Source organism: Mustela nivalis (genome assembly GCF_964662115.1).
Source record: "Mustela nivalis genome assembly, chromosome: 6".
NCBI lineage: Eukaryota > Metazoa > Chordata > Mammalia > Carnivora > Mustelidae > Mustela > Mustela nivalis.
The window spans coordinates 11,941,891-11,964,445 of record NC_139025.1 but is presented as its reverse complement, the minus strand read 5'-3'; the positions used below and the strand labels follow the sequence as shown (position 1 = coordinate 11,964,445).

At 42.1% G+C, this 22,555-nt stretch overlaps 1 protein-coding gene across 2 annotated transcripts in view; it reads left to right on the top strand.

Moving 5' to 3' along the window:
• Positions 1 to 5,685: 5,685 nt before the first annotated feature.
• Positions 5,686 to 22,555, top strand: part of GOLGA5 (golgin A5) — a 32,316-nt gene continuing 15,446 nt past the window's right edge. Inside the window, exons 1-6 of one of the 2 annotated variants that reach the window (XM_082733341.1) lie at positions 5,686 to 5,957; positions 7,894 to 8,467; positions 14,676 to 14,903; positions 16,255 to 16,474; positions 17,145 to 17,268; positions 20,052 to 20,255. In XM_082733341.1, the coding sequence (XP_082589467.1) occupies positions 7,924 to 8,467; positions 14,676 to 14,903; positions 16,255 to 16,474; positions 17,145 to 17,268; positions 20,052 to 20,255 (1,320 nt within the window). In that variant the 5' untranslated portion in view covers positions 5,686 to 5,957; positions 7,894 to 7,923. The remainder of the gene's footprint in view (positions 5,958 to 7,893; positions 8,468 to 14,675; positions 14,904 to 16,254; positions 16,475 to 17,144; positions 17,269 to 20,051; positions 20,256 to 22,555) is intronic. The other variant, XM_082733342.1, reaches the window with a different exon arrangement.

Here is a 22,555-nt window from a genome sequence, read left to right as displayed (position 1 = left end):
TTGTCAAAGTGCTTTACCTACCTTGGGTACAAATCCTTTTCAAATATATGTATTGTAAATATCTCCTCCCAAGCTTTGGCTATTTTTTCACTCTCAGCTTGTTTGCTTTTTTTTTTTTTTAATGGAAAGCAGTCCTTAATTTTAACAAAGTCCAAATTATTAATCTTTCCTTTCATAGTTAATATTTTGTGTGTGTCTTTTAAAAGAGTTTTTTTTTTTTTTTTGGTCTACCTCAAGCTCATAAAGATGTTCTCATTTACTTGTAGAAGCCTTATTTTCCATTTTACACTTTGATCTGTAATCCTTTAGGAACTGACTTTATGTACAGTGTAAAGTAGGAGTATTTTAGTCCATTTGGGCTGCTATAACAAAAATACTATAGATTGGGTGGTTTATAAATAACAGAAATTGGGGTGCCTGGGTGGTTCAGTCTGTTAAGCATCTGCCTTTGGCTCTGTTTGTGATCTCAGGGTCCTAGTTTTGAGCCCTACACCGAGCTCCCTGCTCAGTGGGGATTCTGCTTCTCCCTTACCCCCAAATAACAGAAATTTATTCCTGATGGTACTGAAGGCTGGGAAGTCTAAGATCAGGGCACTAGCAGATTCAAAATCTGGTGAGAACCTGCTCCTGCTTCATAGACAGCTATCTTCTCATTATAACCTTAGTGGTGGGAAGCGCAAGGGAGCTCTCTGGGAACTGTTTTATAAGGTTAATAATCCCATTTATGTGGGCTCTGCTCTCAAGGTCATAATCGCTTCTCAAATACTCCATCTTTAAATACCATCACATTAGGGATTAGAATTTCAACATATGAATTTTAGGGGTGCCCCTTCAGTCTATAGCAAAGGGATAAGATTCATTTTTATCACATGTGGATATCGAACTCAGCAAGGAGCTTGTACATTTTAAAATTTTGATGTACATTACTACATTTTAAAGATTTTATTTACTTGAGGTAGAAAGAGAGAGAGAGAGAGAGAACATGAGATGGGGAGGGTGAGAGGGAGAAGCAGACTCCCCGCTGAGCGGGGAGACTATTGTGGGACTCCATCCTGGGATTACAGGATCATGACCTGAGCTGAAGGCAAACAGACACATAACAAGCTGAGATACCCAGGCGCCCTGATTTCTCTCCACTCTTGCCAACACAATATGAGTGTATGCTTGTGGGTTTTTAAAATTAAACATTTGGCTGTGGCCAAAACAAAACAAAAGCAACTAATTGAGATTGCAAATTTAACAACCACTAAATCTGGTTCAATTATTCATGGAAAGTGGGGCATTTTGCTCAAGTTCACACAGCTAGGAACTAGAACTATGATCAGAACCAAGGTTTTCTTACTTTCAGCCTAAATATATTCTAGTTCATTATAATCTTTTTTTTTTTTTTTGGTCTGATAAAATTGAGGGCCAGAGAGATTAAGGCACTTGAAACTAACTGGCAGCCAAATAAGAATCCCAATTTCTGCCTTCTTACCATGCTGTCTCAGTTCATTGTACATTATTAGTCATTCATTATGCAATATGTCAGAGCATCTACCCGTGCCTTGTACTTTCCTAAGCCCTGTTAATAGAGCCACAGACAACAACCATAGTCCCCGCCCTTCTTCACATAATCACACTTGTGTAAATGCTATGAAGAAGAAGCATAAGCTGGAAGAAAGAGTATAGCAGCTGTGTGATGCCGGTCAACTGGGAGTCACTCCCTACATCGATCTTATATTTTTACTGCTGGTGGAGGCAAACACTCTGAGTTGTTAACGTAACCGGTTTATTAGGAAGTCCCAACTCACTGGGGACACCGGCAGGAAGTAATTCCATTTCTTCCATTCCTTCTCTTCGACTATACTTTTGATTTGTAGGAGATCCCATTTTTTCCTCTGAACGATAGCTTCCTTGAGATGATCTTGCCAGATTCTATAACTTTCCGCTACTTTCAGTCATTAGAACAGACTTGCCCTGGTATTTAACATACAGTTCTGTTTACTTCTTCACTATGATTCGAGTTACCACCTGGTATCATTCCCTTCGGGTTGCAAGATTTCCTTTAGTATTTATTATACATTACGGTTATTTAATTATATATTATTTACTTATTATATATTATTCATACAATTATATTACTATTACTATTTATTTCTCATAAGGCAGATCTTTTAGCCACAAATTCTCTCAGTGTTTGTTTGTGTGGGAGTGTCTTTATCTTGACTTTGTTTTTGAAGGATCATTCTATTAGAGAATTCTTGTCTGACAGCTTTTTTCTCCCTCAGTGCTTTCAACATGCCATTCCACTGCCTTCTCTCTTCCACTGACTTCTCCATTGCTCCTGATGTGACATCAGCTTTTATTCTTGTGCTGTGTATGTGATGAGTCATTTGAAAGTCAGGCTGTTTACAAGACTGCCCTGCCTTTTATTCTGCTGGGTTTTCTAGTGTCTCCTCCATATCTATGTAAGGCTTCATGCTGAGGAAGGGTGAGTAGAAAACTAGGGCCATCTCAAGAGTCTTCAGAGCTTACACAGCCTTGCACACAGCCTCCCAGACCGCCAGTGCATGTGGGAGCTTATAAAGTCCATTATAACCATCTCTGGTTATACTAAACTGCTAAACTTCTAGGAAGCCTTCTTGTTGGTTGTTGGACCAAACAATATGGCAACGGCAGGCAGTTGCAATGCTGGCATTCCAAACGAGGCTTCCCCTTTGTCATGAGGCTTTTCTGGCTCCACTCCAAATCAAGCTGCCTTCTTTGGCTGCAAAGCTGCTCGTTTCCCTAGTTTCCCAGCCTTTGAAGGACAATCTCGATCGAACTGGAGGGCAAGACTGGGAATTGCTCTGGGCTAAAATGTCATACACTCTCACTCTTCCTACCCAAAGCTTAGCAGCTTTACTTGAATAAATGTTCCTTAATTTGTGCTATGCCTGGGATTGATTTTCAGGGAGTTGAAAAAAAATTTTTTTTTAATCGCAGTTTTGTCCAGTCCCATCATTGCTATTTGGAGAGAGAATTTGGTGAGTTCTTCACTCCACCATTCCAAAAGTCACAATATAATTTGTTTATAATTTTATTCTTTTTTTAAAAAAGATTTTATTTATTTGTCAGATTGAGAGAGAGAGAGAGAGCACACAAGCATGGGGAGTGGCAAGCAGAGGGAAGAAGCAGGCTCCCTGGGTTCATTACCTGAGCCGGAAGCAGATGCTTAACTGACTGAATCACTCAGGCATCCCTAAAACTTTATTCTTAAGCTCTATTCAAATTTATCCTCCCTGGTCCCTGGAGCAGACCAGCTTGACTGCACTAGAGATTTAGAGCAGAAGCTGGGGTCTCCATCTGGTCTTCACATGCCTTGTCACCTCTCTTTTTCAAGGAGTAAGCTCCTCTGGTCCATGAGGACAGGGAGGGCGGGAAAAGAAAAAAGCAAATTTTCTTACCTACTGGAAAAAGTTGTAACCTCTTTCTCTTAGTTGTGCTGTTTCTGTGGCTAAGCTAGCCTGGCCCCAATGACTTCAGAGTGGCAGATTTCTATATGCTGACTGTCTTAGGAAGTACATGTAAAAATTCTGGAAACATTCTTTCGGAGTTTTCCAGAATGGTGGAATATGCTAATTCCTGCCAATTATATTTGACTGCTGATATATTTACCACTTCTAATACATTTGACATGGAGATTTGGCTCTGCTTCAACTTCTTTCATCCTCACCTTTTCAATGGTAAGAGCATCATCTGCAGCCATACTAAGCTGGTTTGAATCCCAGATGCACGACTCACATGCTGCATGCCTGAGCAGCTGCACCCTAGCTTAGAGTCAGCGAGGGTGGCTGATAGTCTGGTGAGGTCAAAGAGCCAGAGACAGTGATTGAGACGTAGGTTTACTGGGGTAACTCACGGGGAGTCCAGGAGCAGCCAACTGGACAAACTATCCGCTGCTGGGATCTACATGCAGCAAGTTTTATATTAAAGCAACTTAACTTAGCAATTATCAGGGGCCTTCCCTTGTTTGCATGGCCAGCGTTTCTGAGGTGATCAAGGCCTGCTAGCTGGACACTCTTCGTTGCAAGGGAGACACTCTGGGTTGGCCACCCCAGAGCCCCGACCTTGACATTCTGCTGCACATTTTCCTTGACAGGAATATAGACAGAGGACAAGATCTCCACATTTTCAAGATAGTGATTAACATGGACATTCAGAGTATGTTTGCACCACCTAGCTATCCCACATGTACCATACAGTGACCATGGGAAAGGAACTAAACCTCTCTGAATCTCAGCGTCTTCATCTGTGAAATGGGACTATGTATTAATCATATTTCATTCGGTAAGTCTGTGTAGGATACAGCCCCAAATTCCAGTGGCATCTAAAAAGCAAAGGTTTATTTTTCACTCCTATGACCTGTTAGAAGTGGGCTGCTTTAGCGTGTCTTTTTCCTTCCAGGACCCAGTGGGTGGTAGCAGCTCTATCTGAACTAGCCATTCTCATGAGAGAGGAAGAAAGTCAAGAGAGCTGATGGAAATACAGAACGGCTCTTAACACTTTGGCTCAGATGTGGCAGAAGGCCTTCCGTTCCCATTCCACTGGCCAAAGCAAGTCACATGATCAAGCTTGACATCAGTGAGGCTGGTGAGGTCACTCTAATAGGAGGCATTGCGATCCTCTGGCAACAAGTAGTGATGTATAATCCTTAATAGGAAGAGCTATTTAATAGTTGGGGGGAAAGGCCACCTATCACAGGATAATAACAGCATCTCCTTTATAGTGGTTGTGAGAATGAAATGAGCTGAAGCACGTCCAGTGTGGGACAGTGTTCTGCACTTAATAAGAGCTCAAGAACTGTTATATAGTATTATTATTCCTGCTGCTGCTAAGTTTTCCCATTCACTAGACGGGGCTAAGCCGAACTGAGAAGAGAAAAGGGAGTTGTAATCACTCCCAATATTCAACTGGAGAAAATAAAACACTGAGTCTAAAGGCACAGGCTTTGGAGTAATGTGGACTCCTCATGATCTTAGACAAGTTACTTTACTCTCCCCGAGCTTTAATTTCATCAATCTGAACATGGGGATCCCTGGGACTATATTGTGGGCTAGTCATTAGGGGCAAATTAGCCTAAGCCTGAGCACTATAGTGGGAGCTGAGTATTTAATTATTGAATGTGGATTTTAGGCTAATTTCAAATGCTCAATCAACTGTATGCATAACATAACTACAACATGGCTAGACAGAAAGACCCTTTGCAGGTCTTTTCCATCTTTTGGGTCTTGGCTCAAATGTCACCTCTTCGGAGAGACTTGCTCTGATCACACCATTTAAAGTGTTTCCCGACCGCTTAAAATCGTCCCGTTCCATCATTGGTTTATTTAATATCTGTCTCTGCCACTAAAAAGGAAGCTCCGTGAAACCAGGGAAACTGTTCTGTATTCTCATCTCCTCCCCTGGGTCCTCAGCATCCTCCTCCGTAAAACCCGCAGGCAAAGGAGGAAGAGGAAAAGGAGAAGGCTGTCTCGCCCACCTGGGTCTCACGGCCCGCCCAACTCAGGCCTCAAATTCTTTGCGGGCGGGGCACCGCGTGGGTCACCCCCGCGCGCGGCAGCGGTCCCGCCCCCATGGTGGGCGTGGCCGACAATGTTCTGCCAGCCGCGAGCGGGCCTCTCCACGAGAAGAGAGCTACGTCACACCCTCCAGGCGGAAGAAGGGCGTGGCCAGGAGCGAGGACCCCGCAGCCGCCGGCGCCGCCGCCTGAGTCGCTTTCAGGTGGCTGCTGTCGGCCCGGGCCGCTCAGGCAGCTCGGAAGTCACTCTGTTTTGGGGTCCTCGCCGCCCTTCCACGTCTCCCGGAAGAGTAGCCGGGCCGCCGCTTGGCCGGGACCAGGTTTACTCTGCCGGGCCCTCTTGCCGCCCGCTCCTGAGTTGGGGGGCGGCCCGGGAGGGCGACGAGGCAGCGTGCACCCCCTCCGCGGTACTGAGGTGAGGCGGCAGCGTGAGCCCTGCTGGCCGGACGGGTCCGCCTGAGGCGTTAACGGCCTTAGGCGCGGGGCTGGCCTCCCCTCAGCGGAGACTCTGGTCTCTCCGCTTTGAGGGGGGTTAAGAGAGGGGACAGGAGAACCCCCTGGGCCCCAGCTGGGGTGGTTTAGTGCCCTCCCCTCTTCTTCCTCTCCCGCCCCAGCCTGGTTGGACCGCTGCTCTCGCTCCAGGGGCTCTGCGAGCGGGGTGGGGAGCGAAGTGGGGGTCTGTAACTCCTCTAGGGTCCACTGATGACAAATCCCTAGGACGCACCGGCTGACCCCAGCCTCCCTTCCTCTGTGTTGACATCTGGCCTTCGAAGCAAGTCCTGCCACTGCTGTCCGTGGACCCCTCCCCATGCCACCACTGTCACCCGCTCTTCGCCTCCGTGTGGACCATTTCTTGGGGGCAGTGTTGAGAAATTACTTGAGGGCACTGCACCTCTAAAGTCCGCTGTGGTTTGTTTGTCACTGGGGCAAGCGCCTGGGGCCCATGTTTGTATTTAAGTTGGGTAATCAATATTAAGCCACGGGTTTTTGTTTTAAAACCCTATTAACTATAAAATGGGAGGCGACATATTAATAAGAATTAATAATAAGAGTGTTTAATTGCCTCATTAGTAAGGACCGCTTGTTGCCCAGTCACCACCACTGTCTACTTGAGAGTAATACTTTACATCTGTAGGGAGTTTTACATACCTCCATTTGATGACACATAAAGGGAAATACTCAAGCATGTAATCGTCCCCTTTTGTACAGAGCAGGTTTAGAAAGTTAATTTCTTCTTGAGGTTATTCAGATCCTGAGAGGCAGGAGTTCAAAAAAAGTGGTTTTGGCTGACTTAGATTTGAGTACCCCAGGTGCCATCTACTCCCCATTTGTGGAAAAAAGGATGTTGTTACCGACCACATAATGTGGTTGTGAAAATGATGTGTGATGAAGATAATGTGACAAGAGAATATCAATAAACCGTGAAGGGCTGTGAGGGAAAAGCATAGCATATGAACAGAGAATGATACGACCTAATCTAGATGGAAGGAAAGAAAAGAGCTGTGTTTTGGAGCCAAAGACTTTCAAGTGGAGACTAAGAACAAGAAAGAGTTAACAATCAAAAAGCATTCCAGGCAAAAGAAACAATGTGCACATTCAAGAAATGGATGTTGATTTTTTTATATAGTACACTTCTGTGTCTACAGGACTAATTACTTTATCATTCTGATTCATTCTGGCACACTATAAGCTCTCAGGTCTATTTATCAAATAAATGGCTATGCAGCCTTTTTTTTTTTTTAACTTCTGAACTTAGCCAGTGTGTACATAGTGGGTACTGAGTATTTAAATTATTGTAGGTGCAGTTTACACAGGTTATGTAAACCTAAATTATCCGTAATAGTGCTGCATTTTAACATGAAGACGGATTTAGTATCAGGAGTTTCTTCAGGTTTTAGCACCTTAAAGCAAACTAAAGAGAATTGTTTTTATTTGGCTGTACTGCCATTTTGCCATATTCATGATTTTCTATTTGAATGCTTTTTGCTATATTAACATTTGCCTTTTGTTGAAATAGGAGTTGTAATGGTAGTGATAGGTGTAATGATTATGATAGAAGAGCAACTTCTAAAATGATGTCTGCCATGTGTCAGGCGTTTTGCAAAGTTGTTTTTGTTTGTTTTTTTTTTTTTTACATAATTTCATCTTAAAACTGTCCTATAATGTAAGTACATTTAGTTTCCTCGTTTTCTATATAAAGCAGCTCACTTTCAGTGAAGTCATTTGCTCAAGGTTACATAGTAAGAGGCAAGGTTCGCCTTTCCGTCCACGACTGTGTGACTCGAGAGTCTGGTCTTAACTGCTGTGCTCTGCTCTTAGGCCATACTGATGCCATTATGTCCTCTTTATAGGTTCACCAGTAGGATTTTTCTGCTCCCATCATGTCTTGGTTTGCGGATCTTGCTGGAAAGGCAGAAGATCTTTTAAATCGGGTTGACCAGGGGGCCGCCACAGCTCTCAGCAGAAAAGAGAACAGTGGCAACAGCACCTACAACAAAAATGCTGACTATCCTGAACTTCCGCAGAATACGGATTTGACTTACCAGACTGGACCCAAAGCTGCATATATTTCCTCAGCAGCTGATAACATTAGAAATCAGAAAGCCACTCTCTTAGCTGGCACTGCGAATGTAAAAGTCGGATCGAGGACATCCACGGAGGCTTCCCATCCTGTTGAAAACACATCTCTTCCTAGGCCTTCATCCCAGTTCGTTCGAAGAAAAAAGTCAGAACCCGATGATGAGCTGCTGTTTGACTTTCTTAATAGTTCACAGAAGGAGCCTGCTGGGAGGGTGGAAATCAAAAAAGAAAGGAGCCGGACACCTGTTCCTCCGAGTTCTCGGACAGCGAGCGCCAGCTCTGTGACCACCAGCATAACCGCCGTTAAAGCCACGGAGGAAAATCCTTCTGGGAGCCAAAGCGATGGTAGTTAATTGGCCCTCTGTTTCTTTTAGAGTTAAGCAAATTGGATGTGTCACCCTAGTCTAAGACGTTTTGGTAGTGTTTCTCATCCTCTGTTTTGTTACCTTTCCCCACTGGTGTAAAGGCAGTCTCTGAAGCATGCTATAAACTAGGGAGACCACTTGGCGTGCTACTAGTCAGCACAGGTCAGGTCACGACCTGTATAATAGGGACCTTTAAATGCTGTTGGGTAACTTTACAAGAATTTTTGTCCAGAATGATTTTACAAGATATTTTGAAACACAGAAAGAACAGTTTTAAAATGTGAAAGAAAACATCATTTTGGATTTGGGACGGTCTCATATCATTTCTTTCTGGGATTATAAAAGAGGAGGCTGTACTTCACATATATTCTGGATTGTGAGAATTTTTTGTGTGTGTTTTTCTTTCCCCCTTGCATCCCTGAGATGTAAAGCTGAGAGGCTGAACTTCAAGTTGAAGGGTTGAAGGCATTGACCTGGTAGTGAAGTAACAGTTTAGACTTCTGGTATTCAGTTGTTTAATTTGCTGTGAAATTACTCTACGCGTGTATCTTCTCACCTGCAGAAATGGGGTTAACATGGTAATGTGGCTAATTCATAATTCAAGTACCTACTAACCATTTTAAAGGTTTTATTTATTTGTTGGTCAGAGAGAGAGAGAGAGAGAGCATGAGCAGGGGGAGCCGCAGGCAGATGAAGAAGCAGGCTCCCTGCTGAGTAAGGAGCCTGATGCGGGACTTGATCCCAGGACCCTAGGATCATGACCAGGGCTGAAGGCAGACACTTAACCAACTGAGCCACCTAGGCATCCCCTTCCCATTTTAAAATAGCCATGTACATGACCGGTTTTTGCAGAGATTCTTTGTATAAAGTGGATGAATGGAAGCTTGCTATTTTCTTAAATGTTACAATGTCTCCCACAGTCTAGGCTGCTGGTGAATAAAAATTGGTCTTGTATCTTTGAGGTTAAAGTGGTGAAGAGGCAAGTGTTCAAGGCATTCAAGACCAGATCATGCAGTAGCTGTTGACTAATTATGTACACCCACACGGCTAAATTTCTCCCAGCAGGGTCTGATGGGTTGGACAGACATGTAAACAGATAATTTACATATATATTAGTATATAGGATAGTAAGTATAGCGGTTGTGATATGGTTAGAGTATTGTGGAGGCACTAAGGAAAGTAGCTAATTGTCTGAGGTATTTAGGGAAGGATTCACAGAGGTCTATAATTTGAGCTGGGTCTTGAAGAATGAGTAGAAATTTTTCAGCTGAAAAGAAGAGGGGTTGGAAATCTGTTATCTCGGCATCTAGCATCATTCATTGAAAATATTTCCTTTCCCTTTCAATCTGCAATATCACCCCAGGCATATTATCAAGCATCCATCTATACATCACTCTGTTTCTGGGCACTTAATTCTGTTTCATTGGGTTGTCTGTTTTTGTGCCAATGCCACGCTATCTTTTTTTTTTAAGAGTTTATTTATTTATTTGACACAGAGAAAGAGACAGCGAGAGAGAGAACACAAGCGGGCCATGAGCGGGCGGAGTAGAAGAGGAAGAAGCAGGCTTCCTGCTAAGCAGGGAGCCCGATGTAGGGTTCAGTCCTAGGACCCTGGGATCATGACCTGAGCCGAAGGCAGCCAGACGTCAACTGAGCCACCGAGGCGCCCCGACCCATGCCACACTTTCTTAATTAATGCAGTTTTATAGTGTTTTGATACCTCCTAGAGGAATTTCTCCCACCGGGTCCTTCAAGAATGTTTTGGCTATTCTTGGATTTTTTTTTGTACATCCATATTCATTTTCGAATTTGCCAAGTTTCACAAAACTTCTGTTGGTCTTTTTATTGGGAGTCCATTGCTTCTATGTGGACGGTTAGTTGAGGGAGAATCAGTGTCTTTACAGTACTGAGGTTTTTCACCCATTATAACGTGATATAATCTCAATTCTGTTCTTAAGTGTCTTTCACTAAGATTTTATTGTTTTCTCCATGAGGGTCTTGCAATACTTTTTGTCGAATTTAGTCTTTGAAACTTTTAGGTGATATCTTTTTAAAATTTTTGCTTTTTGTGTGCCTTTGACACACAGTAACCTACACAGCTCTTAATCTTCATATTTTTCTGTACATTCATTTAGATTTTCAGCAGTACAGTATCTGAATAATGACAGTTTGGTTTCTTAACCTGTTTATCTTAAAAATCTTTTCCTTGCCTCACTGCATTGGCTTATGAAAACCAGTTTTTTATCTTTGTCGTCAACAGAAGGCTTTGGCTGTTTCACCAAATATAATGTTTGTGTAAGGTTTTTCATAGGTACTTTTTATCAGTGAAGAATGTTTCTATATATCTAGTTTGAGTTTTTCTGTTAAATTTTAGTAACTTTTTTTTCCTGGATATAATGAGGTAACTATGATTTTTTAAAAACTTTTGTTCTTTAATATTGATACGGTATACAAATCAATTGATTTTTTATAACTTAAAACCAAACTTAACTTTCAGTTTGCTAATACTGTGGTTAGGATTTCTGCATTTATTTCATAAGCAAAATTGACTGGTAGTATTGTTAGGTTTTGGTATTCTGCTTATGTTAGCCCTATAAAATGATTTGCAAAGTGCTCTCTCCTTTTCTGTTGTCCTAATTATTTGATGTAAGATTATTTATTCCCTGATTGTTTGCTAGAACTCAGTGGTAAAACCATCAGGGCCTGGGCTATTCTTTTTTTTTTTTTTTTAAGATTTTATTTATTTATTTGAGAGAGCATGAGCAAGAGAGAGCACCAACGGGGACGAGGGTGAGGAGAAGGGGAGAGGCAGAGGGAAAGGGACAGGCAGAATCCCCGCTGAGCAGGGAGTCCAAAGTGGGGCTAGATGCCAGGACTCTGGGATCATGAGCTGAGCTGAAGGCAAATGCCCGACTGACTGAGCCACCCCAGGGCCCCTGGGGTATTTTTAATGGAAGATTTTAACTACTGATTGCATTGGCTTTCCATTTCCTCTGTTTTTGGTGAGTTACATCTTTTCCTAAGAATTTGTCTATTTTATATACATTTAGGGGGATTATATTTATTTTAATTTCAGGAAAATAAAGTATCACAGCCAAAAAAAAACCCATTTGTACATTAATTATTCATATTAACCCTGCAGAAACCAAAGCTTGATCACAGATACTCACAGAAAAATAATAGCTGGCACTGTGCTAAATGCCTTTTTTTCAAATAGTGTTAATGAAGTGTAACTGACAGATAATAAATTATACATACTTAAGTATATAATTTATAATTTATAGTATATAATTTATAATTTATATAATTTGGTAGGTTTCAACATAGTATACATTTAAAAATTTATTGGCATATTGTTTATGATATATCCCTCAGAAGACCATTTTAATTCTCTCTAGCAAGTTTCTTTTCTATTTTATTAGTTTCTGGTCTTTATTGTTAATTTCTGCTTTGAGGTTTATTCTGCTGTTATTATAGCCTTTAAGGTGGATAGAAAACTCATTGATTTTCTTTCTTTTCATTTTTAATGTAAATATTAAAAACTATAGATGTCCTTTTATTTTTTTTATTTTTATTTTTTTTTAAAGATTTTATTTATTTATTTGACAGACAGAGATCACAAGTAGGCAGAGAGGCAGGCAGAGAGAGAGAGAGGAGGAAGCAGGCTCTCTGCAGAGCAGACAGCCCGATGTAGAGCTCGATCCCAGGACACTGGGATCATGACCCGAGCCGAAGGCAGAGGCTTTAAACCCACTGAGCCACCCAGGCGCCCCTAGATGTCCTTTTAAATACTAGTTTGGATGTATCCCATAAGTTCGGATATACAACTTTATTTCTTTCGAAAAATTTTTATTTTGGAAATTTCAAACATACCAAAGTAGATTTTGATGACTCCCTCCAATATTACGTATTGTCTGGCTATATTAATCAACATGGCCATTCTTTTTCTATTTATACCTCCCACTTTCCATCGCTTTTTTACCTCTACTGTCCACAGAATTATTTTGCAGCAAATTACAGATCTCATATCATTTCATCTAGAAATAATTCGTTTTATTACCCTAAAAAAATGCTAACTTTATTTTTTTTTTAAGATTTTACTTATTTGAGAGAGAGACAGGGAGCGTACAAGCAAGGGAAGGAGTAGAGGGAGAGGGACTGGCAGACCCCCCGCTAAGCAGGGAGTCCAAGCTTGATCCCAGGAGCCTGAGACCATGACCTGAGCCAAAGTCAGATGCTTAACCCACTAAGCCACCCAGGTGACCCAGAATGCAAACTTTAGAAACAAACATCCACACCATCATCACCCTGAAAATGTAATAATTCCTTGATATGATCTAGTGCCTAGTCATTATTCAAATTTCCATTCCTCATAATTTTTTCTGTATGTTGAAATGCACAGATCTTAGCTATACAGATAAACGGCTATACCTATGTAACCCACACTTTTGTGATAACGCTTTGCTCCCTTCCCTCATGTCCCTTTCAGTGAATCTTTCCATCCCACTTCCCCAACTACCACTGATCTGATTTTTTTAACCTTAGTTTTTGTCCTAAAGTTTCATATAAATGGAATCATGTAGGATATACACCCTCTTCTCTGACTTCTTTTGCTCATCATGTTAGTAAGATTCATCCGTGTTATTGGGTATATCAATAGTTTGTTCTTTTTTATTTTGTAGTATTCTACTGGAGATATACCATAGTTTATCTCTTTTATGTACAATGGATTGTTTCCAGTTTGGGGTTATTGTGAATAAAACTGCTATGAACATTTTTGTATTTGTCTATTTGTGGGAAAATGTTTTCATTTTCAAGCCTGGCAGGGGAGTCACTGGGCAAAATGTCACCGGGAGTATTTAATTTCATAAGAAACTGCAAAACCTTTTCCCACAGTGGTTTATACCATTTCGTACTCCCACCAATAATCTGAGTTCTGACTGCTCCACGTCTTTGTCAACATTTGGTGTTGTCTTTTTAATTTTAGCCCTTCTAGCAGATGTGTACTGGTTCTCACTGTGGTTTTAATTTGCATTTCCTTGATCACTGAAGATGTTGAGAGCTTTTTCATAAGATTATTGATCATTTGTTTATCTTCCTTTGTGAAGTGTCACCTCTTTTGTCCATAGTTATTTAGTCCATTTTATCGAGATACAGTTCACTTTTTAGCACAAATATAATTTTTTTTAGAGTGAGTAAAAATGCATTTGGACAGGCACCTGGGTGGCTCAGTTGGTTAAGTGTCTGCCTTCAGCTCATCAGGTCATCAGGTCGGGCTCTCTGCTCAGCAGGAGCCTGCTTTTCCCCCCTTCCCTCTGCCTGCTGCTCCCCCTGCTTGTGCGCTCTCGGGTGCTCGCTCTCTGCCAAATGGATAAATAAAATCTTCTTAAAAATGCATTTGGGGGGCGCCTGGGTGGCTCAGTGGTTAAGCCGCTGCCTTCGGCTCAGGTCATGATCTCAGAGTCCTGGGATCGAGTCCCGCATCGGGCTCTCTGCTCGGCAGAGAGCCTGCTTCCCTCTCTCTCTCTCTGGCTGCCTCTCTGTCTACTTGTGATTTCTCTCTGTCAAATTAATAAATAAAATCTTTTAAAAAAAATGCATTTGGATCACGTTTAGTCCAAAACAAGATGAATCTGAATTTATGAGTCTCTGTCTCTTTGTATAAGGCCTTTTAGATTCCAGTTTGGTATGTAACAAATTGGCTCTGACCTATGATTACTGTCTTTTGCCTTGAAACCCACAGCTCTTCTTTTGTGCTTTTCTAGTATTTTCACTATTGAGACCTTCCTCTTGTTTTAGAAAATGCTTTAGAGATGGAGACTGAAACCCTTTTTTCCTAATCCCAACCGTTTAGATGATCTCTTGATTTTCTTCTTTCCGGAACTATATTCTTGTGTCTGTTGTTTATCACCATTTATTCAGTATATCCAAAATTTGAGATCCTTAGAGATCTATAGCCTCCATGGAGGTGAATAAAATTTCATCAGAAGGAAATCTTTTAAGAAAATAAGTTTGGAAAAAAAAAAAGAATATTTTTTCTTTTTTCTTTTTTCTTTTTTTTTAATTTTAGCTACAGCAGTCAGCTTGAGCCAAAAGGCATTCTACCAAAGTAAGCTACTAATGTGTATGTGGTGAGTGTTCCAATATAATAAAAGTGGATTCTTTTTTTCTTTTTTTTTTTTTTTCAGTAACCTCTAATAATTCAGAGTCTGGCCATGAAGTTCAAGAGGATTCTTCAAAGGAAAATGTATCATCAGGTGCTGTCCCTGCTGACCACAGCCCAGCAACTAGTCACGATGGCAAATCACATGAACTGTCTAATCTTCGATTGGAGAATCAGCTGTTGAGGAATGAAGTTCAGTCTTTAAATCAAGAAATGGCCTCATTACTTCAAAGATCCAAGGAAACTCAAGAAGGTAGAGCCTTAATTAAATTGTGGAGGGTTAGGAATTTAACATTTCAAAAATAAACTGAAAACCTGATTACATCGAAACTCAGCAATATTTCACATTAGACTTACAAAACCCAGTTTTCATAGAAATATAGGGCCCAGATTTAGAAATAGAACCAGTCATCCTCCTCCTAATCTGAAACAGAATGTTGCCTTTGTGTGGCCATTCCTTAGGAGTCATGAAATTTAAGAACTGGGGCGGTTAATAATTATCTGGTTCATTTGATCTCTTCTGAACCTTTAGGGGAGCCGTTGTTGAACCAGAGGTGGGATTAAACACAGGAGTGGATACTAGTAGACAAGGTCACAGTATTGTACTGCTCCGGGGGATGTAAAGTGGGCATGGAATTCAGTTTGAATGATACCCTCTGGAAATACGCAATGAAGTGGCCCTAGAGTAGAAAACTCTTGGATTCCTCAGAAATGGGTAATTTAAAAGTAAATAATCTCATGAATGAGGTGACGGGGGTGGACTGTGTTAGTCTTAATACAAGTGTGGCTGAGGGAAAACAAAAGGAAGAAGCGAAGAGGTCTCTGCCTTTGTTCCTGGCAGCAATTAGAAAGGAGTGTGGGGACAGTAGGAAAAGTTTTGCCAAGACATGCATGGAGGCCCGGAAAGTTTAGGGCTTGTTGGACTGACTTCAGAAAAAGCTTCACTTTACCAGACTAATAAAAACCTAGAAATAGAGCTTTTCCTGAGACCCTGTAGAGTTTGCTTCAATATAAAAAAATTTTTTTTTTGCTTGCAAACTGGTATTATAAATGTGTGAGTGTGGAAATCTGCACCACATTGCTCTTCTGGCACCAGTGACCTAGATATTTTTTTTTAAATACAGTCTTTTTGCTACAGTAATCAAGAGAAACACATTCTCTCCTGTCTTTTATCTTCAGGTTTTGATTTTGTTTGTTTTGGTCTTACTGTGGGGTTCGCTCTGTGCCCTTGATTTGTATTTGCATTCTTCCTGTCACTAGCAGAACTCAGCAAATTCACCGACTGGGCTGCTCTTCTGAATGCTGCCGTATACTGGTTTGGATTCCCAAATGCTTTAGGATATGTCTCAGAAAGATTGGTTTTGTAGAAAAGCAGCTACTGTTGTGCCCTTTCCAACCTATTAACTGTGATACAGGTGGGAACATTGGCCTTGAGAAGTGGGTATCCCATTTGAAGCAAATAATTTGAAGATACTTGTAAGCTCTTGATTTTGGTAGTAAGCACTACAGGGACACAGAGGAGAGTCTGTGTGCTCTGAGAAAAGTGTGTCTGCTTGAAGAGAGAAATCTCTTTCATTATTATTACTATTTTTTTTTTTTTAAAGAATTAACCAAAGCAAGAGCAAGAGTTGAGAAGTGGAATGATGACCATTCAAAGAGTGATCGAATAACCCGAGAGCTCCGCGCCCAGGTCGATGACCTGACTGAAGCCGTGGCTGCCAAGGACTCGCAGCTGGCCGTGCTGAAAGTGAGGCTGCAGGAGGCCGACCAGCTCCTGGCCACGCGCTCGGAAGCCCTGGAAGCCTTGCAGATGGAGAAATCACGGTAGCTCATCCTGGTGATAGTGACAAAGGGACTAGAAAGATTTTTCCCCATGCAAGTAATGATGAACACTGTAGTGTAGATTGTTTTATGAAAACTTAGCTTTCGAAATTTAGGGAGGGATAATTTAGCTTTTGGTAATGTTGTAAATGTGCATGATTACAAGTTGATTTATTACTTTATTACTTGCAATTGAGATGCATTGTTAGCAAATTCTGAATTTAAAAATATTTGAAGAATATAGTGTGCTTAACTTTTTTTGGCACATAATGATATGTGGTCTGTGCTTCTATTTGGATGCCTAAAAATATAGGTTACATTTCATTAAAAGGCAAAAAGATTTCTTTAAGAATATTTTAGCCAAATGATCTTTTTTTTAATTTTTTTTTTTTTTTAATTTTAGGGAGAGAGGGGTGGGGGAAGGGGCAGCAGAGGGAGATGGGGAGAGAGATTCTCAAGCAGACTCCATGCTGAACATGGAGCCCAACACGAGGCTCAGTATCATGACCCTGAGATCGTCACCAGGAGTCAGATGCCCAGCCCACCACGCCACCTCGGCGCCCCAGTCAAATCATCTCTTTTGTGCCATCAAGGTGATGCCTTGAAAGTTATTGCACCTTCTCACTTGGGCACAGTGGCAATAAGTCCTTTCAAGTGATGCCTTTTCTTGTAGAATAATGCAGGATCACAGCGAAGGCAGCAGCTTGCAGAACCAAGCCCTGCAGACCCTTCAGGAGAGACTGCACGAGGCAGACGCCGCCCGGAAGAGAGAGCAGGAGAGCTGCAAACAGATGCAGGTTAGAAAGGAGCGATGCCTTTCTGCTGTCTTAGGACACAGGCTGTGATAAAATCCTGCGGCGCGTTCTCAGAAAAATCTGTTTCTGTGACAACAACTAAGTATTTGAAAAGTTAGCCTAATAATTTGCTAAATTTACTTAACCTTATGTATTGGATTACAGTGAAAATAAATTTCGACATCCTCTATGATCCATCAACAAGGCATTGACAGGAAGCGTGGGCACTTTTCTTCTGAGACGGTCTTTGACGGGGTGGTGCACAGGTTGGGCAGTGGTCCTAGAGCAGCCCCTCAGCACCCCTTTAAGAAAGGAATACACTTAAAATAGTTTATATTCAGTAGAGATAGATTTTTTTTTTCACTTTATTTTGTTGTGCAGCCAACATTACCATTATTTGATGAAAAACTGATTTGGGGGGCACCTGGGTGGCTCAGTGGGTTAAGCCTCTGCCTTTGGCTCAGGTCATGATCTCAGGGTCCTGGGACGGAGCCCCTCATCGGGCTCTCTGACCAGCAGGGAGCCTGCTTCCTCCTCTCTCTCTGTCTGCCTTTCTATTTGTGATCGCTCTCTTGCTGTCAGATAAAGAAAGAAAATCTTTTAAAAAAAAAAAAAAGCTGATATGGGCCCTCTTTTTTTTTTTTTCAAGATTTTATTTATTTGTTTGACAGAGACAGAGATCACAAGTAGGCAAAGCAGCGATGAGAGGGAACACAGGGGGAGCAGGAGGAGAGGGAGAAGCAGGCTTCCTGTCAAGCAGGGAGCCCAATATGAGCCTCAATCCCAGGACTCTGGGATCATGACCTGTGCCGAAGGCAGCCACTTAACAACTGAGCCACCTAGGCGCCCAGTCATACATTTTCTTACATAATACTTGGTCTATATTTAGATTTCATAAATTTGATAGGTAAAAAAGTAATTCCCATGCCCAGTTGTTCTAAACAGAAGTGTTTTCCACTAACAGTGCCTCAGAATTTAGGCATAGAGTACACCATATGGTGTAGCAGTTCTGTCCTAGGTGTGTACCCAAGAGAATTGAAAATATCTGTCCACACAGAAAATTGTACACAGATATTCACAGCAGCATTATTCACAATAGCCCCAGACTGGAAATATTACACATATCCTTCAGTTGCTGAATGGGTAAACAAAGTGTGCTATATGCATACAAGGAGCCATAAAAAGGAAAGAAGTCCTGATTCATGCTACAACATGGACGAACCTGTAAGTCGTTAAGTGAAAGAAGGCAGACACCGAAGGCCACGTATTAGATGATTTCACTTATATGAAGTGTCCGTAATAGATCTACAGAGAAAATAGATTCATCATTGCCAGGGGCTAGAAGGAACAGAGAAGTGGTTAGAAGATCTCCCTTTGGGGTGAAAATATTAGGTAGTGGTAATGGGTGTATAATTAACTCTGAATACAAGCAAACCACTGAACTGTACACTGTAGAAGGGTGAATTCTATGGGGTGTGAATTATATCCCAATGAACATATTATTAATTGAACTAAGTTTTTATGTTTAATTAAAGTGAATTAACAAAAATTAAAGTTAATAAACAAAAATTCCATTCTTAGTTGCATTAAGCACATTTCACGTGTTTAGTAGAGATTAGCTTAGTCCTCTTGCTCTATTTATTTAAAACAGGAGTTAATATTGGATCAAAGGTTTGTGGCTTTAGCTATTGGTGTGTGAACTGTAAATGCTTTCAGACTTCTGCCTCACCTGAGTGTTCTGGTGATGAGAACTTTGGAGAACAAAAGTAAAATAAAATCTCAGAACTAGATAGGCTAGTAAGTGATGTAAATTTATGAAATCTAAATATAGACCAAGTATTATGTAAGAAAATGTATGACTGGCTAGTAAGTGAGGCATGTGTTTTTCTAGAATGTGCTTTGGAAGTTTCTTAAGCTAAAATAATTATATTTAATAGTTAATTAGAAAATTTGAAATAGAAGGAAAATGTTAACATGCTATTAAAAAAAGATGTAGCTGTTTACTTAACTCTTCGGTTTGCTTTTTTTTTTTTTTTAAGATTTATTCTATTTATTTGAGAGTGAGAGACTTAAGCAGACTGCGAGCTGAGCGCAGTGCCTGATATGGGGCTTGAACTCCTGACCCTGAGATTGTGACCTGAGCTGAAACCACGAGTCAGATGCTTAACCAACTGAGCCATCCAGGTGCCCCTTTATTTGCTTTCTAATAGACTTTCTGTTTTATTGATTGATCAGCTTGTATCAGGCTCACCAGATTCACCTTGGAAATATCTTAAACAGATTTCCATTTCCTAGCATCATCTTGGAAATTCCAAGTCAGTAAGCCTAGGGAAGGCTTTGGGTGGTGGCTATTTGTTTAAAACTCCTTAATTGGGGCATCTGCCTGGCTCAGTCAGTTAATTGTCTGCCTTTGGCTCAGGTCATGCTCCCAGGGTCCTGGGATCGAGCCCTACATTAGGCTCCCTGCTCAGCAGGGAGTCTGCTTTTCCTTATCCGTCTCCCTCTGTGCTGTCACTCAAAATAAATAAATAAAATCTTTTAAAAAAAGAAAAAAATAAATATAACCCTCTAATCGATTCTGATGCATTGCCGTGTTTGGGAGCCAACAGCCTTCGAGTCCCTAGTCTTCAGTTCCTAAAAAATGAGGTGTTTTGTTTTATTTTTTAACCTCCCTGTTATGTTGTTGGGCTGAACTAAAAAAAAATCCTATAAGCCATCTGATTGGATGGTTGGTAAGATGTATTTCAGAGGACATGATCTAAAGATGATATAAAAATTTGTCACAGAGTGAGTTTGCAGCGCGCCTAAATAAGATGGAAGTGGAACGTCAGAATTTGGCCGAAGCAGTCACTCTGGCAGAAAGAAAATGCGCGGAGGAGAAGAAGAGGGTTGAGGAGCTGCAGCAGCAAGTCAAAGTGTGCAAGGCCGGCTTGGAGTCCTCCAAGCAGGAGCTAACTGACTACAAGCAAAAAGCTACTAGAATCCTCCAGGTAGGCAGGAAATGTCTTGGATGTTAAGATCTGCCAAGTTGGTGACGCTTTCGGACTCCGTCTAGGTCTGCGAGAGGATTCATTCATGTTTGCCCGGGTTGGCTCACTTCAGGTGACTTCCTGCACCAAAATGGCCCTTGTTCCTACTGCCTTTCTTTCTTTTTATTCACAATTCATTCTGCCACGGCCTGGCGCAGGTCTTCACCTGTCACCTTAAACATGGCAATATCGACGTTTGTCATTAGGCAGCCATTTTACTCTTCCTGGTGGATCCCCCATTGAGTTTTTCAGAGCTAGTGGTCTTGGCCTCACGCAGCTTCCCCCGTGTCACCTCCTGTAGTCCTTGGCTTCTCCGTCCTTTGCCTCCTGAGGGGAAGGTATCCATTCATCTTTCTCTAGGAGGGTTTTCTAGCCTGTGCGCTGGTTCCTATTCTGCTGTATGGAAGCTCTCCTCCTAAGTCTGTCCTGTCTCCGTTTCTTTTTTTCTGCCACCATTTTCTGGCTCAGCTTACTCAAGAGCATACGGTTGCTTGGTGGAAGATCAAAGACTAGGTCCTGGAACTCCTGCTTAAGGAGAAAACAACCCTTTGTCTTTTTTGACTGCTTGGATCCATTTCCCTGTTGTTTTCTTCAGTATCAGACTTACTAGAATTTCCGTAAATATGCCATCTTTATTTTAGAGCTGTTAACTCTAACTCCTTCGTGTAATTTCTGTCCCTGATACATTTCTGAAACTGTCTTTCCAGATATCTTTAATGACCTGAATACATATTTTCTTTCTTTTCTTAATTTCCATCCACTTTGATTGGGATAGAGCACTGGACACCGTTAGTCCTGCCTTCTTAAACTCCTGCCTCTGGTCCCACTCGAGCTGCCTTCTCTCCCTGCTCCTGAGTCTCCAGAGACCAAAGAGTCCTTTCAATATCAGGCCCCACCCCCCTCACTGCTTCTTAGGTGATGTTATCCTGTACTCACTCTGTTTCTGTCTGTCACCTCGATGTCACTTAAGTGTGTCTCCCAGCCTCACTTCCTGACCCTGGTTTCTGAATGCCTACCAGGCTTCTCTGTGTGGGATGCGCCCCTCTCCCCCCAGCTTCTTGTTCATTCTCCAGTTTCCGTAAATATGACTCCTTCTTCCCAGGCAGTAGAGCTCGAGCCGTGATACCGTTTCGATTCCACATCCATGAGCCAGCACGTCCATTCCTCCAGACTGTTCTTTCCGATTGCTTCTGCCGTGTCACTCTGATTTATCATCGAGCACCTAACTATCCATGAGGCATTATGATGCTGGGGTGTGTTTTCTTTCTGTAAGGAGCGTTCAGTTAGCAGAGGGACACTGAGGTACTCGATGTGACAAAGTTCTTGATGCAGTAAGCCCTTAAAATCTGCAAGGGGACGTCAGAGATGACCGGATGACGCGGTGTCAAAAGGAACTTGAAGCATGGGTGGGAAGGCTCGTGGTAGGGAAGAGACTTCAGACAGAACGGCTGTCCCAGAGCAAGGGGTGTCTGAGGGAGCATGACTTCTTTACTGGACGCCAGCTGGCTCCTCTGCTGGAGCGTGCAGGCTTAGGGATCAAGTGGGGGCCGGGGGGAGGGGGGCGGTGGTGGTAGAAAACGCAGTGAGGGGCAGAAGCCAGACCATGGAGGGCCTCACATCCTGTGCAGAGGAGATTTTTATCTCCTAGGCAGCGGTAGGGGGGAGAGGAGAGAGACTGAGCAGGGGGAGAGTTGGCACAGGGCGGGGCCCTCGGGAGGTGCTGGTAAGTCTCTATGGACATTGTCGGGTGGGGATGGAGTGGTGAGAGGGGCATGGTACAGAGGAGCGTATCGGAATTAATGGTGAGAAGTGACAAAGACAGGGTCTAGTTTGTGGCTGTGAGGGTGGCAGATGGGATAGGTCAGAGGTGGGGTGTGTGCGACTTCGGGATTCACCTGGAGGAAGGGGAACTGCAAGTGGAGGAAGGGAAAGGAGACCTTAGGAGGACTCATTTCCCAAGCACAGGAGCGATAGGCCCCACGTGGTGCAGCAGAGACCAGGAAGATGAACAGGCTCGTGCCGATGAGCGTTAGGACAAGTGACAATGAGTTTGCAGGACTGTGCACTTTGCAGGATGTAACACCGAGGTGGAAGTTTCAGGAAGGCAATCAGAAGTAAAGGCCTGAAGCTCATCACAGGGGTCTGGGCCTTTACTATATTAGGGGGCAGAGAGAGAAAATTATGTGTGTTATAGAAAATAACACACATAATTATAGAATTATGTTATAGAAAATATGAAAAATACAGAGAATTTTGAAGAA